The sequence below is a fragment of the Gouania willdenowi genome, chromosome 3 (genome assembly GCF_900634775.1).
Source record: "Gouania willdenowi chromosome 3, fGouWil2.1, whole genome shotgun sequence".
NCBI classification, from domain to species: domain Eukaryota; kingdom Metazoa; phylum Chordata; class Actinopteri; order Blenniiformes; family Gobiesocidae; genus Gouania; species Gouania willdenowi.
This window is the reverse complement of record NC_041046.1, coordinates 17,060,180-17,077,099: the sequence shown is the minus strand read 5'-3', so window position 1 is coordinate 17,077,099 and position 16,920 is coordinate 17,060,180. Positions and strand designations below refer to the sequence as shown.

The 16,920-nt window shown below is 39.2% G+C and overlaps 1 protein-coding gene across 1 annotated transcript in view; it reads left to right on the top strand.

The window, feature by feature from the left end:
* Positions 1 to 10,852, top strand: part of LOC114459507 (potassium/sodium hyperpolarization-activated cyclic nucleotide-gated channel 3-like) — a 123,689-nt gene extending 112,837 nt beyond the window's left edge. Inside the window, exons 7-9 of the mRNA XM_028441737.1 lie at positions 7,535 to 7,699; positions 9,091 to 10,242; positions 10,719 to 10,852. Of these exons, the coding sequence (XP_028297538.1) occupies positions 7,535 to 7,699; positions 9,091 to 10,242; positions 10,719 to 10,852 (1,451 nt within the window). The remainder of the gene's footprint in view (positions 1 to 7,534; positions 7,700 to 9,090; positions 10,243 to 10,718) is intronic.
* Positions 10,853 to 16,920: the final 6,068 nt, after the last annotated feature.

The window sequence follows — 16,920 nt, the reverse complement described above, 5'->3', positions numbered from 1 at the left end:
AATTCAGTAAAAGTCCACAATATTAGGATGTTGGCAATTTCCCCATTATTTTATCACATGACTGCAGTCATTTTAAATATCAAAATTAATTTTATTTAATTTATTTCACATAATTTACCCCTAAATTAATTTTTTTTTTAAATTGGTCACAACATCATAAGAATTTAAAAGAGAAAATCCTGCAGAAACTAATATATTCACTTTATTGCCTGGATATTGTGGGCTCCTTACATACCTTATCATTTATACTACTTGGGGACATTATCGTTGAAATTGTTTGTTTTCCCGCCTAAAATCTCTGGCCCGCTTGAGATCAAACTAGTTTGTATTTGGCCCATGAACTAAAATGTTTATGAGTTTTAATTTTTGTTCAACATTAAAACCTTATTCTCTGCTTGATCCTGAGTCAGCTCAATGATGGAAGCTAATGAATAAATTATAGATAGAGCTATCCTGTCTAAACGTGCATTGTTTGTGACTTGATGGGGATTTGGGTTGTGTTTGTGATGAGTCACTGGAGATGTGAGTCAGCAGTGGGAGTAAAAGCATTCATAAATAAATTGAAGGTAACCCATGAAACAAGCGCCAAACGTCACCCTGAGCTAAAAATAAATAAATAAATAAAAAAAAAGAAGTTTGCTGTCACTAAAGTGTTCTGGCATATTTGACGTTTTACAGAGTGAGCCCTGAAGTATCGGCTGTCAGAGAAGTGAATAGGATAACTATGTGTAACAAAATAAGAGAGAAGTCACTCTGCACTAGAATCTAGCAGTGATCTGAGACCAAAAAAAAATAAATAACATGGAAGTATACTATAAGCTCTATTAGTGGAGTAAATATACAGTAGTTTATTCTTCCAAAGTTGATCATTTACGTATGTTTTGCAGTCACTTGACTTCTTTCTACATTAATACAACATTCGCTTTCACACATTTGATTACAGCTCCTGTGCTGTCTGTCTGATTATGACAGTGACTAGGATCTCTGAAATGGCCTAAATGGATGATTTTGTTAAAAGTATTTATTTTTGTATTGTGAAAAGTAAAATAATGACCAAAATATACATAAAAGTATTTCTATCCCCATTAACAACCATACAGTAAGTCACAATGTATACGCACCTCATTTGTTTTGTTTCAAAAATCCCAATAAAATGTGCAATTTGGATCAGGTGGGGTGATCTCAAACTGATTGAGAGTCTGTGTATTGATCTGCATCCTCTCCCAACATTTTATGGAATCTTCCATGGCGTGAGGTCTATCTTTGGTTAAAAAAAATGACCATTAGGTGCTTCTATTTACGTAATCCTGCTAAAAAAAAACAAACAAATGCAAATCTTACCTCCTTGGTGGAAGTAAAATTTAAAAATATTTTAGACTAATATTGACTAAATCTAAATCAGTGTTGTATGCTATAACATTTTAATACAGTGAAATTGTTTGTTGGTAGGCCTCTCATGTTCTTCTTAAAGATCTGTAACAAAGGTCAATTACAGTTCTTCTGTTACAACCCGGTGATATGTGTTTATTTACAGTATATGTTAGTATTGGGTTTGGTTATGTGGGGTCTTTTATTTGATAAATCAATCATGTTTCTGCTTCGTCCTGTCAGTTTCCACACGTGTGTGGGTGATTCCGTAACAGGGCTCGCATATGCGACCAAATGTCACACATGCGAGTATTTTTCAGTGTGCGCGAGTGAAAATCTTTTCTGTTCACATCTGCGCGAGTGCGTATGGGTGACCTTATTTTGGACAGAGCGGTTGAGCGCCTCGTCACGTCCCACAGAGTGAACTTGTCTCTCTCTCTCTCTCTCTCTCTCTCTCGCTCCACGCTGTGGGTGAGGAGATGGTGCGCGCTCACGCGACTTGTCTGTGAGTAATGCAACGGTGAATGCGCCGAGTATAAACAACCAATGTGCTCCTTTGGAGTGCGCGCGGTCCGCAAACGAAGCCAGGCATAACAAACCCTTCACTGAGTGCGCGCTCACATTGAGGGCAGCAGTAAAAAGGAAAAACGTGCTGAGCTCAGCGATAGAGCGTACACGCTCATCAGAATCAGCATGGAGGGACCAGAAGTGATGGACTATGATGCCAGGCCAGATGTTCAGCTGTGGTTCTCCCAGAGCAGGGGTATGCAACCTGCGGCTCTGGGGCCTAATGTGGCCCTTTGACTCTTTTGCAATGGATCCCTATAGCTTCAAAAAAAAAAAAACTATTGAAATGAAGTTATTTTTTTACAGAAGCTATTAATGACTAATGACAAATAAAATCATGATATAACAATTTCTTAACCTAATATAAATCACGTTGTGCAATGACTCAGCACCTTCCTACTTTACCTCCTGCAACATCTACAGACCATCAACTTTCCTGCACTTGTGGCAAACCTTAAGTTATAAATCCCTGGTAAGATAATTAAACTAACCAAAATGCTATTCTGGTTGTGCCAGTTAAATATGCATGCTTTATGTGTGGCAATTAGCAGTTAGCATGTGTTGACCTCATGATCATGTGTTATCAAATTCAAGTTACTTTTTGAAGCTTTTCAAATACATTAACTAAAAAAATTCTTTATAAACATTGTGTTCATGTAAACTGAGATGTGTAAGAATTTGAAGATGCAAGATATTGTTTTATTTCTTGATATCAATTTATTTTATTTTATTTTAAACTGTTTAAGTTTCCATTTTAATATAAATCAAATATTATTCTATATAATTTTAACTGTATATAATTTAATACACTGTATTGTCTTCATTGAGAAGGTATTTTTTGGCTCCAGGAGGACTTAAATCCAGGTGAGATGAGGTTAAATGGTTCCTTGTAGAGTAAAGGTTGCAGACCCCTCACCAGGGGAAGAGGGTTAGGAGACCCCACTATAAGAGCTGTGCAGATGCTAAGTTGGTTATGCTACTGTTAATTTAATTCCAGTACAGCCTTTCTGCAAAATAAAAAAACAGAACATATGTAACCTGTTATGCTTTGCTGTTATTTTTAAAAAAAAATTATTACGTCTTCTTTTAAAATTATATAAAGTAAATGACCTGTTATTTCAGCCACTGCTTGTTGCAGAAAAACTTAATATTAATATTGTCACTAGAACCTGAAAACATTTTGCAAATATCTCAAGTCATTGTCAATCTTTACTTCAGACCAAACTATGGTACGCCAGTTAAGTCACTATTCATCAGCATGCTGTACAACCCCCCCGCTCAAAAAAGGGGTGTGACCACCACTGGAAAAGTTAGTGTAGAGCTCTGCGTAATTAGGTCATCCTACAGATTCCTTACAAGTGAGTGCTGCGTCCAAATAGTCCTTCCTATCTCCTTTCCTATGCATTTTTCCTTAAGCCCCAGTTAAACCTGATTCAAATGATTGACTCACCATTAAGCTTTGCAGAAGCCTGATAATGATCCTGGTCATTTCAATCAGGTGTGTTGGAAAAGGGAAACATCTAAAACATGCTGGATAGGGGCTTTTGAGGACCAGGATTGGGCACCCCTGGGTTTAACCATAACTGGAGGTGCTTGATTTGTTTCTGTGTGGGTATAAAACAGATTAAAAACATTAGACAACAAGGTTACATTGTGTAATCTTTGGGAATGTGTGTTTGCGGTAGTGTGGTAGAAAGAAATCCTCAGTGTACTGAAGTAATAATTATTCAGTACACTAGAATTCTGATGTCAGTGATGACATCATCAGTGCCAGCTGGGAGCCAATACAATTTTCACGGGAGCGCCATTGAGTCATTTTGCCATTCACATGTCCAATTCCCCCAAAAGATAATTTTTTTTTTTTTTTGCCAGTCCTAATAAGTGTTCAAATTCAGAAAGTCACAGAACAAGGAGCTTTAATACAGAGCAACCATGCTCTTCTCCACAGGGGATTAGTGGAACAGTTACCCCCAGTAGAACACACACACACACGTAAAGCCAGGGCCAATTCACACTTACTGTACACACTTGCCACACATTTACCACTGCTCGCGCTCTCTCTCTCTCTCTCTAACTCGGCCATTGTCCATTTAGCCGTGCTGGCACTCATCCACCAACAGTAGAGCAGTAAGCATGAGGTAATTCTCATGCTTCATATACTGTACATATTCCTCACTCACTGGCCTGTCAAATCACGCATCTCCCCCTTTATCAGTTTCCCCGTCTATATTTTCAAACCATTGCACACAATCATAACCACTTTACACTCAGTGACCAGAAGAATAGAAAGCATTGATGCCAATGTAATGCTGTTCGGATGCCGTGCAGTGAGCACTATGAATGTGAAGCGTGCATTAGTGACATTTTGTGTTGGGGGGTGGGGAGAGAGGGGGAATGAATTTGGGGAGTTTTCATAATGTGTGTATTTCAGCAGTGTCAGTCGATTTGTCAGACATCATACAACCAAATGTGTGTAACTGCATATATTTTCCTATTTCACGCATCCAGCTGAGCTGCAGCTTTATCTTTAGCTCCCCTTTCACAGCATTCATGAAACTCAGCATCATTTGTAGCATTCATTTGTTTGGTTTTTCTGGTGTGTTTAATGCTGAACAAAAATGACGGATGTGTGATTACTACGCACCATAATGTGCAGCTTTTTGCTTTTGTCCTGCTGCTTACAATGTACAAACCTCCTAATAATAGAAACCTTTTCATATTAAAAAAACCCCTCTCTACTTATTTAACTGAACCGAATTAATTTGATCTTGTTTTTGTCAGCCACTACTGCCACTTCTGTGGCACATTTAAGCCTTAATACGATACCTACTGCTAATTTGTGACACACAGGTGCACCTTATTGCTTTTTGAAAGAACCAAATAACCCAAATTAAAACTTTGATTTCAATTTAAATTCTTTAAAGATTGTGGACAAGCCCAGAGTCTGGAAATTATGCAAAAAGACGTTTAAAAATATGTCACATCTGGTAAGTCAGAGAGAGGCCCAGCATCCAAGAGCATAAACTGGAAAAACATACCTCCATCAATAATTTTTACCCACTTATCCTGCTTAGAACATGGTAAATCATCAGGCAGATCTTCATAGTAGAAGACATGAAAAACAAACAATGCACACTCTTAGAGAACATGCAATGTTTGGGAGTGAACCCAGGATCATTTAGCTCTGTGAAGAGCCAATACCCATTTGCAGTAGTCAAACTAGGCACAAGATATGTAGAGATAAGCTGAGATGAAACATTCTTTAAAAATTGATTGGATGTAGGCTGAATATGGAAGGAAAAAGGAAAATGTGTGTCTGTGCTCGCGTGTGTGCAAAAAAGGAATGTGGAAGATAATATTAAGGAAGGCCAAGCTGAAGTGAAATAGAAAGACATGTGGAACGCTAAGAAGAAATACCCCTTACAAATTTCTGGTTGAGTAATACAGTATACCATGTATTGTTTTGTTTTTTTATACAATCCTGTCACATGGTCACTGAAGGTTTAATGCATTATTGTGGTTATATATTAGTGTATAGATTCTGTTGTACTGATCATAAAAAAAACATGGCATGCATACACATATGAATAGCGTGCTCTCACAAACATGACACCCGTTTAGACACTCTGTGTTGTTGAGCTCTGTAGCAGTGCAGCTTGTTAAATGGAGCATTATTATTTCTTCCTAAGTGGGACTGGCAGATGTTATTCGGCAGACTCGTGAGTTTGATAATGTGACTTACAAAATGTCATTTTTAGGACAGTTATGTCACTATATCGGGAAAAAAAATTGGGGTTATTGATCCCATGCTGCATTGTTACTGACAAGATGCGATTCCAGTCGAGCCCTAGTTTATGTTCATTGACTTGTTTTCACAAACTACTACACATGCTATCAGTGACGGGGTAGGCACGTTGCAAGTCGAGACCACCAATGACAATTTTATATGTTTCTGCTCGCAAGTGTTAGTCAAACAAAATCAACATCGTAAAACACCATTAAAAACACCATTAAAGAAACAATTGTTCAATAGCAGCCTCCATACTCTCCCAACAAGATATATCTCATGATACAGCAGCACATCCGTTGTTTGTGTTGGAAACAACAACTCAGAACAGCCTCATTGAGGCGCATCCACAAAGCCAATCCTTCCTTTTGTATCATTCACTGTGGAAAGTACGAAAAATGTTCTGACCTTACCTTTGCTGAAGGTCTGGTAACTCAGGTGTTGGTCTCCCATCTTTTAAAAGCTGTCATTTTTCCTCAAAAGAAAGTTTCTTTATCGTCTCTAGCGCTGTCATCCTGACTGTAGTGTTATCCCGCCCACTAGCTAGAGAACGTAGCAGCAGCGGTCACAATGGATCAATTCACTAAAGCACTGTGAACTTACGTACAGCATTTAGCATCGCACGGTTACGTCCAAAGGCAGCGTAGAGAGCTGCCTTTTTACGTAAATGGTTTTCATCTTGCACATGTGCAAACACAAAAACACTCTATAGGGCCAGAGGCAGAGCAGCAATGTGCTTTTGGAAAAGGGTGTGGCCTCCTCCTGCCTTACAGCAGAGTGAGACTGTGCAGCCGTACCAGGAAATAGCGATGTTTAGTCATTTGGGCTGTGAAACGCACAAAATGCTGACACTTTCAAACTTATAGGTACTGTAGGCTATTGGAAATGGAAAAATAAATCATTTATAATTATATTATAATTCAAACAAATAATCAAAATATTAATTCACCCTTGGGTAGGCACTGCCTACCTTGCCTACCCTGATTGCACGTCACTGCATGGGGGTGTTTTGCCATATCTTTGTATGCAACAAAATCCCAGAATTATGACAGTATAATCAGCAGTGACAGTTAAATGTATTTAACTAATTAATTAAAGAAATTTCAAATGGAATTTAATCAATCTTATAAAAATTGTATTAATTTCGCATTTATTTTGAGCTTTGTTTGCACATTTTTGCCTGATGAACGGGACTTCAACAAAGAGGGTCATAATCTCTGCCCACCGATTTAAGTTTTCTTATTTTATGTATTTTATGTATTTTGATATTGATATTTGATATTCATTTGTGGATTACATATATAAAGATATATGTAATCCACAAATGAATATCATCTTTTGTAAAATATACCACATATATTGTGACCTGAAAAATATGAGGAAGGAGATTTATGTATGTATCGATACGGTTGATATAGAAATCGTAAATTTAGTGGTGGCATATCGGAGATAATATTGCACACCTTTATATATTAGGTATACAAAACATGTTGGAAGAATTCTGGGAATGGATAAAGAAAATAAAGATTCTAGTCTTTTTCTCTGGATAGGTTGATCATAAAAACATACACTTTGAAGGTTATTACCAAGATTTATCAATCGTTAAAATATTGCATTTTGGGAAATTATTATTTTATTATTATTCTTTTTATTTTCAAATAAATAAATTCTATAAATGTAAGACTTTTTGGTGCTGACCTTAGCAAAACTGTCATATTGGCATTCATTGCTGTAGCACTGAGACAGCTCTAGTAACATGATGGATGAGCTCCACTTTATTCAACATGTGTCTTTTCTCTTGTGTCGTTTCAGAGATTTGTCTGCTGACACGGGGCAGAAGGACAGCCAGCGTTCGTGCTGACACGTACTGTCGTCTGTACTCACTTTCTGTTGACAACTTCAATGAGGTACTGGAGGAGTATCCGATGATGCGACGGGCCTTTGAGACTGTTGCCCTGGACAGGCTGGATCGTATTGGTAAGATATTTATTCACATCAATGCACAAAATAAATGAGTAAAAACAAGTTACAAAGACGGGCCAAAGTTTGATGTCAGGAGAACAAAGAAAAAAACTGTTGAAATCCTCTCACTGATGCTCAATGATGAAAATTACTTTCAAAGTCATCTGCATTTAAACATGTAGACGAAGCTGTGGTGTGGAAATCAATGCAAGACTTCTTTCACGCATTTACAATTGATATTCTCTCCATTTCTATCGCTGTTCCCAGGCTCGGGCTGGGCGGATGAAAAATTCACTATAAAAGGCACTCCTGTATCATCACTCAGCCATCGCTGCATGCTCTGTTTTATCGTCTGCTATGTTTAGAATGAGGGATAGAGAAATTGCTTGAGGGAGCCTCTTTGTAGAAAATGGCTGCTTTGAAAAGATGTGGTGAGCTGATAGTTGTATTTCTGCAAGATGGTCTTCGGTAGCCCTTTCTCCTTTGTGTGACGCTCACATGCACACTTCTTTCCTGATATCGTAACACACCAAGTTCTAATCTGTTGGAGGTGTGGTATTAATGATGGGCGAGATGACCTGCAGAAACATTTCAACTAAATCTGCTTACCATCTGAGTCTATTTGCATTTACAATATTGTAATATTTCAGTCTTTTGTGAACACCAAATTTAGGTTTGCACTCATGATTTAACCCCGTCACTTCTTGTGCAACCGTTCAGTAATGATTAATAGACTCTGGGGACAGGGTTGCACATACTCTCTCACAGTGCTGGTTTTAATTTGTCGCATTGATGCAACTAGTGCTTGTCTTTTTCACCTTGAACAGAGCTAACGTGTGTTGGTTTAGGAAACAGACTATGTGTTAAGCATTTTTTTAGATGCAGTTTTGCATAGTTCCACATGGCCATGAGTGTTGAGATATTTCTCTTGATTGAAGAGTCAAAACAGGATAAAGAAGAGAGTGGCCTGGATCTCAGAGCAGCTCAGATTTGATCCCAGAGTACACTTATACCATGAGGTATCATGTTTACCTTTCCTTTTGTCCTTGTTACTTGATTGAACACATACTGTATAGTTAGTTTAACTTGCACCACCTTCAGGCCTGTCATACATCTGATCTTCTGTCTCAGAGTAGTTATCGCCACACATTCCTTGTTTTATCTCTGTTCTTCTCAGCTCTTTTACACGCTCCCTCTCTCTATCTCAAAGCTTTCTACCTTTTACTCCTTTGTGAATTCCTGTTTTAGATTTTCCCACTTCTTGCTTTTTTATCTTTTTTAGTTGCTCCACTTTCTTCTCCGGAACAGCTTGTTGGATAACATGATGGTTCTGAAGCACTCAATGTTAACTGTCTCTTGATACTCATTTGCTTTTCTTTTTCTTCTGTTTCATTCATTCATTAAAGGCAAGAAAAACTCCATTCTTCAGCACAAAGTGCAACATGACCTCAGCTCTGGTGTACTGAACTACCAGGAGAATGAAATCATTCAGCAGATCGTCCAGCACGACAGGGACATGGCCACCTGTGCTCACCTTCTACAAAACGTCCCACCACAGACACCTCCCTCACCCACCCCAGTCATCTGGGCCCCATTGATCCAGGCCCCTCTACAGGCAGCAGCTGCTACTACCTCGGTAGCCATCGCATTGACCCATCATCCTCACCTTCCACCCACCCTCTTTAGACCTCCAGTTTCTGTTCTCGGTTCCCTGAAGGATCCTCCGGGGCGATTTAAAAAGTTTCATGCATTTGTTCCCCCATCTACAACATCTGGTTCTGCTGGGAACTCTCCTACTAGCACACCTTCTAAAGGGCATACTGGAGTGGACATACCTTTGTTGGCCGCTTTTCGGGCTCATCATATGACATCAGGTTTCGGGGCAGCAGGCTCAAGCCAAAATGCCTCAGGTAGCGGAGCACAGCAAGGACCAGGTGGATCTGGGTCAGTTGGAGTAGGTGCCTCACTCTTCCCCTTTAGTACATATTCATCCTCAGGTTCACCCTCATCTAGTAGGGCCCAGCTCCATCCACAACCACAAGATCAACAATCATTTTGCTCAAGCACCCCACCTATCTCACACCTCTTTCACCAAGAATCTTTATGTGGAAGCATGGGGTCAGGGCTTGGTGGAGGTGCAGTTGGTGCTTCAGAATGGTCTTCAGGTGGAGTAGTTGGAGGTTCAGTTGAAGGAGTAACTGGGGGGGATGCTGCTTGGGCTGGAGAGGACTTTACAACTGGGATTACAGAGGGAAATCCTCAAAGCAACTTTGGGTTGGTTGGTGGTACTGGAGGACCAGTTGAAGGGATCTCAGGGGAAACATTTGTAGATGTCTCTAAAGCATCAGTGGGGGCTAGCTGTGGTAGGCTAGCAAGCATATCAGCATCAGATACAGCGAGGAGATCAATAAAAGATATTTTAAGAGGATCATCTATGGATGGATCGAGGATTGGAGAATCACTGGTCCTGACAACCACTGGAGGATTATTAGCAAAGTGTTCTGATGGATCTGGTCCCACAAGGGGTGTGTTTGGAGGAGTGTTTGGCGATTTAGCAGGTACCTCTAGAGGGTCTTTAGGAAGAGCTTCCAGTGAATCAACATCTAGCAATACGGGAGGGGGGTTAATTGTGACAGGAGGAGGGGTGATTGGAGGTTACAATGGAGGAGCAGGAGGTGGGACAGGAGGGAGCCATACAGCAGGGTTTACACCACTCCCTGGTAGAGTGACCAGTGTTGGAATTACTGCTGGAGTTACTAGTTCTTCCAATTGTCAGAGTTCTTTACAAACAGTTTCATCAAACTCTCCACTTCTTCAAAACCAGCCACTCGCCAAGCCTTCCCAGGGAGCTCCTGCACAGCTGTTTTCAGGAGGATGCAGGACAAACAGTGGATTACACCTTTTCCAGCCCCCCCCCCTAGGTTCCCCATCCTCAAACAGAGGCTCGCACTGTCAACCGCCCACTGAGGGCTCCCCTTCTTCCCTAAGGAAGTTCAGCCTGGCAGGGCTCCAATCTGGCTGCTTTCCTCACCAGGTGTCCCTGGAGAGGTCCGCCTTGGCATCCTTGGCGCAATATGGTTCAGCAAATGTCTCTCCATGCCTTACCCCAGTAGTGCCCAGTCCCACTATTCAAAGTCCAGTGGCAAGCAGGACTTTCCATTACAGTGACCCTTCCAGTGCTACAGGATCCCATAGTTCTTTACTAATGCCTCAGTCCTCTTTCACTTCGCAGCTTCCTAGCCAGCCACACACAGCAGGGAAAGATTCCCCCCTGGGACGTTTTTCGGAAGACTTGAAGCTTTTATCCAGTTCACACCCATCTCTGCCCCAAGAGTTGGCCCAGGTTTTGGGCCAACAATCTACTCACTCATTTGTAGAGACTGGTTATTATCCATCGCCTTTTTCTTCTCCTCCTCTTGTGCCCAAATCATGTACCTCAATACCAGGCCACATGACTCCTCCAATCCCAATGTCTCCAGGGCTCCCTCCGCAGATTCCATCCCAAGGGGCCTCCCCAGCCTTGCCTCCGCGTCCGGGTTCTGCTGCCTATTCATCAGATTTAGAACCTCAAATAGTCCACTCCAAACTCCCATCCAATTTGTGAGGATTATTCACACCCTCCTCAAGTCCTCAATAATGACATTGTGAACTGTCTATCTGTGGCTTTTTTCTGTCTTCAGACGTCACTGTGGTCCACCTTTCATTTGATCAAGATTTTATATAAACTGTGATTGAAAATTCACTCATTCAGAACTCAGAAAGTCTGTTTAGTTTTTTTAATCATGGTGTATAGATGTATATTATAAGTTCCGTAAGGGAATAGGAGGGTGTGAAACTATTTATTTTAGAGAGCTGTTTTATTTCCGTAACTATGCCAAATCACATCATATTTTAGATGCTACATAATGATGTATTTTTTTTCCAGCAGGAATCTATGCACTATTACCTGCATGTACAAAGTTTTTTCTGTGTGTTTTAAAACAATTTATCCATTTTGTAGCAAAACTATGTGCTTCAAGACAGGCTGACTTTTGTATCGTCTCATTTAGGATCGCATATTGTTGATCCTTAAAAGTATCTATTAGATTGTACTATATACTCTCTGTGTAAAATTTTAAACACTATGAGGAACAGAGAAGGATTGAGAAGATTTTTTTTTTTTTTTTTTGGAAACCAAAAAGATTTTTTTCCTGTGCGATAAACATCCACTTCCTCCTGGCCCTCTGATTTTTATTCAATACATTTTTTCTGAAGTAAAGAGTTCAGACGGCTACCCTCCATCTCAGTATTGAGGTGTACTCGATGTGAGCGTCTAGCTTTTATTTAGAGCCCTCAGAAATGTCCTTACAAGCTCACTTTGTCTTCCAAGCTCATGCCGCTAATGTGTGTAAAAAGCATGTGCTGTTTGTCTCCCTGACTGTGAGCAACTGTTAAAGTGTGAACGTTATAGGTGTGAATCGATGGGACGGGCAAACGCAAGCCAAGACTTTTTCCTATTTTTTGCCCTTTTATCTAATAACAGGACTTCCAATGAATACACAACTGCTTGTGGCTGTGGAACAGTTAATCAGTGATTAATGAGCCTTGAAACTGAATTGTTAGTCGAAATACAGTACAGCCAATGCCACATGCTGAAATACTTCAAAGAAGTGCAAAACAAATTCTGCTTTATTTTTTCTGATAAAATGTCATTTCTGCTGCTGTAGCTGCAACATGGTTGATACAGACATATATTCTGATGAAAGGGTAATTCTGAGCGTGAGATATTGAATGTATGCACACGTGTCAATGTTCCTGTGATTCCTGTAGCTAAGGCATATGCACTGAAAGCCTTTTTGCTCAAAACCGAAAGAGTCAATGAACCTTTCCATCAGCAGCCATTTCTACTGTCAATACTTTCTTTAACAAGACACAGAATGAACACCGGCCAAAGAATCGACCAGGAAGAGCATTTTTACTCTTAAAGGTGCAGTCAGCGACTTTCAGATCCCTCTCTCCCCCTCCCTCCCCGCTGCTCTCTTGCCCTGCATCCAAACTTTTCAAAGTCCCTCCCTCAGAGGAGCTAACAAGCTAACGTTAGCAAGGCAACAACATCACAGTAATATAACATGCTCTGTTAAAAGCATATTACTGCAGCGCTTCTCAGCAACAACACTGTCACTTACAGCAGCTCACACGGAGGTTGCTGCGTGCACATGAACACATGCACTACAGAGTTCTACTGTAACAACTACAAATCAAACATAATGGAAATCAAGCAGCAGTAATTACCTTTCAAGCAGAAAAGTCGCTAATTCCATACACTGTAAAAAAAAAACAGTGCTTCAGCCCTGGGAAGGGGGCGGGGACTGTGAGCAACAGCTGTCAGACAGCCCATCAAACGTAATCCTGGCTCTGATTGGTTCTTTTTGCTCAGTCGCGGTGCATTTTGGCAATCTTCCAAAGGCTGCAGGAGCAGCAGGGGGACTCAATGAGCCTGGCTTTTTTTTACACAAACTACAAGTTTAATGTAAAGCTGTCCTTACACAGTGACACCTTTAGCAAATATAACAAAAAGTCACTTTTATAAGACTTGCAGACTGCACCTTTAAGAGTCGACTTGCCTACAGCAGCCCACTTTTTTGCAAAGGCTCCATAAACCTCAATATTCAGTTTAGCATGCTGATATACTTATATTAACTCACGTCTGATCATCCTAGCTACATTATATACATATATTTTAAATGTGGCCACGAGGGTTGGGATCAATTATAAATGTAATTTTGTCATTTAAAAATAATAACAATCAGAACTATATTGTAATTGTGTTAAGATAATTGACTTTGTAACTGTAATTGCCATTAAATTCTATTAAAATCGATTTTATATAATAATGAAAAAAATTACAAATTAACACATAACTGAGGAACCATGTTACAGTTCTATGTATTGTTCTCCACATATGTAGTTAATTATTAAAATATGTTTCATATCAAGCTTTCCCACATTTTACCATTTAAAAAAAAAAATAAATAAATTGAAATCCGAGGGGTATACCGACACAAAAAAGGCTCAGATGCCCATTGCAAAAATATTAAAACCTATATTTTCATTGATTAGGAAGCCTGCACGGTAACCAATAGATAAGAAAGAAATAAGATGTTAGATGTTTGTTTTTATTGTATTTTACAGCTGATTTAGGACCCGTTATCATAAGAGATGCTAATAGAAACACAAGAGGAAGGTTAACTTTTATTAGTTATTTATTTCAGGCTCAGTAATTGTGATTAATTTTAATTGAACTTGAGCAATTGAGAATGCAATTATAATTGACCATCTGAGGATAAAAAATAATTATAATTGAAAAAACACTGGTCACTCTTATTGTAATTTAATTGTAATTGAACATGGGTATTTGAAAACGTAACTGTAACTGAAAAATGTAATTGACCCCAACCCTGGTGTACAGCTTCAGATTTGAATCTGAACCACCCAGTTGGAATGCACCAGTTGGTAAATATAGCGTGCTGGGGAACACTTTCCACACAGGAGAAAAAAGCAGCACTAAAGTCACAGAGGAAAGTAGCAGTGATTTGCTTCTTCATGGTGGTCTGTAGCTCATCACTAACATAGACCCCAGATTCCACAGCTGAGCCAGTCACAGCACTCAGCCACAGAAACCTAATTTAACAAGACATGTCTGTAAGCCCTTGACCTTCACAGGCTATCACACACAGAGGTGGACATTGATCATGCTCTGTGCTGTTTTACAGCTCTCAGTAGTCACTTAAATAAGGTACAGCAGCACGCAGAACATGACACACAGCTGTATTATTGAATATTTTACCAGCATGCACCAAACCACGACATCTTTCACGATGTGATAACAATATAGCGAGTCTGATGGAGAACTCATTGATGAGAGACAAACATACAAAAACAACCCTGAAATTGATAATTAAATTAGATGTATAGCAACAACCTATGTGAAGCAATGCTAACAGTACTTTAGCATATAAAGTGCAAATTAATGATAGTGTGGCTCAGTGCTTAAAGGGGACATATCATGGTTTTAAATCCTTCCTTTTTACATATAAATCATACAGTTGTGGTCTATATAAAGCGGAACTGCAATGCTTGGGTCTGAATTCCTCATTATTATAGCTCCACAGGCCCCTTTTCTACCCTTTTTCTGATGTGCTTCTAAGAGCAACTCGTTTTGGTGCTGTCTCTTTAAATGCAAATGAGACACTTCATACCCCGCCCCCTCTCCAGGTTCAGCTCCACCCTGCTCGGCCATTTTTGTAGTTTGATAGAAGAGATACGGCTATGTATATGATATGGCTTATTTTGGATACTGTATCGGCTGTACCTTCTGAATCATCTTCAAAATCAAAGTTGTGACATTGTCTGCAGCTCACCAAATTGAATTTAAATCTTTTTAGAACTGTTTTTAGACATCCTGCTAACAAACCGAAGGACGGACTAACTAACGCCGGGGAAAACATTGCCACCATGACAGGAGCAATAAGGGAGGCATATTTATTATTTTTAGTGTATGCATGTGGCGTACAAATGAGATCTTAAGATGGTTTACTCAAGTGTTAAAATACAACTGTTTTTTCCAGCTATTTGAATTACTTATCAGACGACTGATTGTTTCACGGCAGTTTTATTGCAATTTTAGGGCTTTTTAACAATATTTTGCAGCTGGAAAAAAGTTAAAAGAAACAGCTGTTAATATTGTAAAATGTATATCATCAATGAAATGTGTTCCAAAGGGGTTACTGTAATTCTAATAAATTACATTAGATCTAAAATAATATTTCAGAAATGTTATCAGAAAAAAGTTTTATTACCAAGTAGTTTACAAATCAAGGACTTGTCTTGTTTAACAAGGTTACTTATTTTCCTTTTGGAAGCAATTGATTTTAAGGCTTTTGTACTGATCTGGTGATTATTAAGCTGGGATATTTTGCTATTAAAATGCAGTTTCAAAAGGAAAAAATGACTATCAAAGATACCTATAAGACTCAAGGTCTGTTTAAAAACCTTTTCACCGTCACTGAATTTATCCAAGAATAGATTTTGATGTTAACATATTCTGATGAGTCATGTTGTTATGGTAAAATCTCTTTATCTTTGTGGGCAGAGGTTCCTACGGGCTGAGGAATGTAAAAACAAGCAAAGCTTTCAGGCTTTGGCTCACATCGATCATTAAATCAAACTCACAATCATCAAAAACATACTCACCCGTATAGAGAGTGTTGCACCATTAGCCAGAATCTTGAAATGATTTTACTTTATAGTTAGAAAACAAAAGCTGAGTTTAGGTATGTTAGCAGACAGATGGGTACGTATTAGGAGAGGTTTGATTACTATTGATGCGTAGTCACAGAAACACTGATTGTCAATCTGGCATCTCCCATGTCTCCCATAAAGTTGTTTTTTTTGCCAGATTTCTTCCTTGATTTTGAGGGTTTTCAGAGTAATATCGACTGAGAGGATACAAGGTACATCTTTCAGTGTAACAGATGGTGCTTGGTTGTGTCCCGTCGTATTCCTTATGCTTCCTAGGGTCGTAGGGTAAAGCGGAGACGGGTGGTACGTGAAGGCAAAGGTCAGCTTAGGGAGAATCAGCAGTATTAGACTGCCATTATCCAATCTCAGGGGTTCATATAAGGGGTGCAAGGGCGAATTATATCAATTAGATCTGTCACTGTTTGAAGGCAGCAATAATTTGCATGATTTTCTGTATATTTTCCACTTTTTTTTTTCAAAGTCTGGAAAAGATGTTTTTGCAGCTTTTGCAATTATGTAATGGAAGTGAGCAGGGGCATTTGTAATCCTTTAGGTCATCAAATACTTTCAGCACACTGAAGACCATGTAATCTTTCAATTTACAAAAAACTAAAAAAAAAAACAGGCGAGTCAACAGGACTTTCACCTGACAACTGTTTATTCTTCAAAGGGATTTGCTCCCAGGCTACTTCACTTAGCATTATCTTTAGCATAATGTGCATCAATCAGCTGGGAATTAGACAAGGAGGCTTTGAAAGTTAATGGTTTTTGAGAGGGAGCAATAAAGAAAAATAGCGGTGGCTCATTTTTTTTTACGCACTTAACGGATTTTATGATGTGTTCTTCTGTATTCAATCTCAAACAAGGAGAAACTTCACTTTACCGTAAAGTCACTTTAGAGATCAGTCACATTAGGGAAAATCCATTAGCGGCAAACAGGGTTGTGGTCAATTACA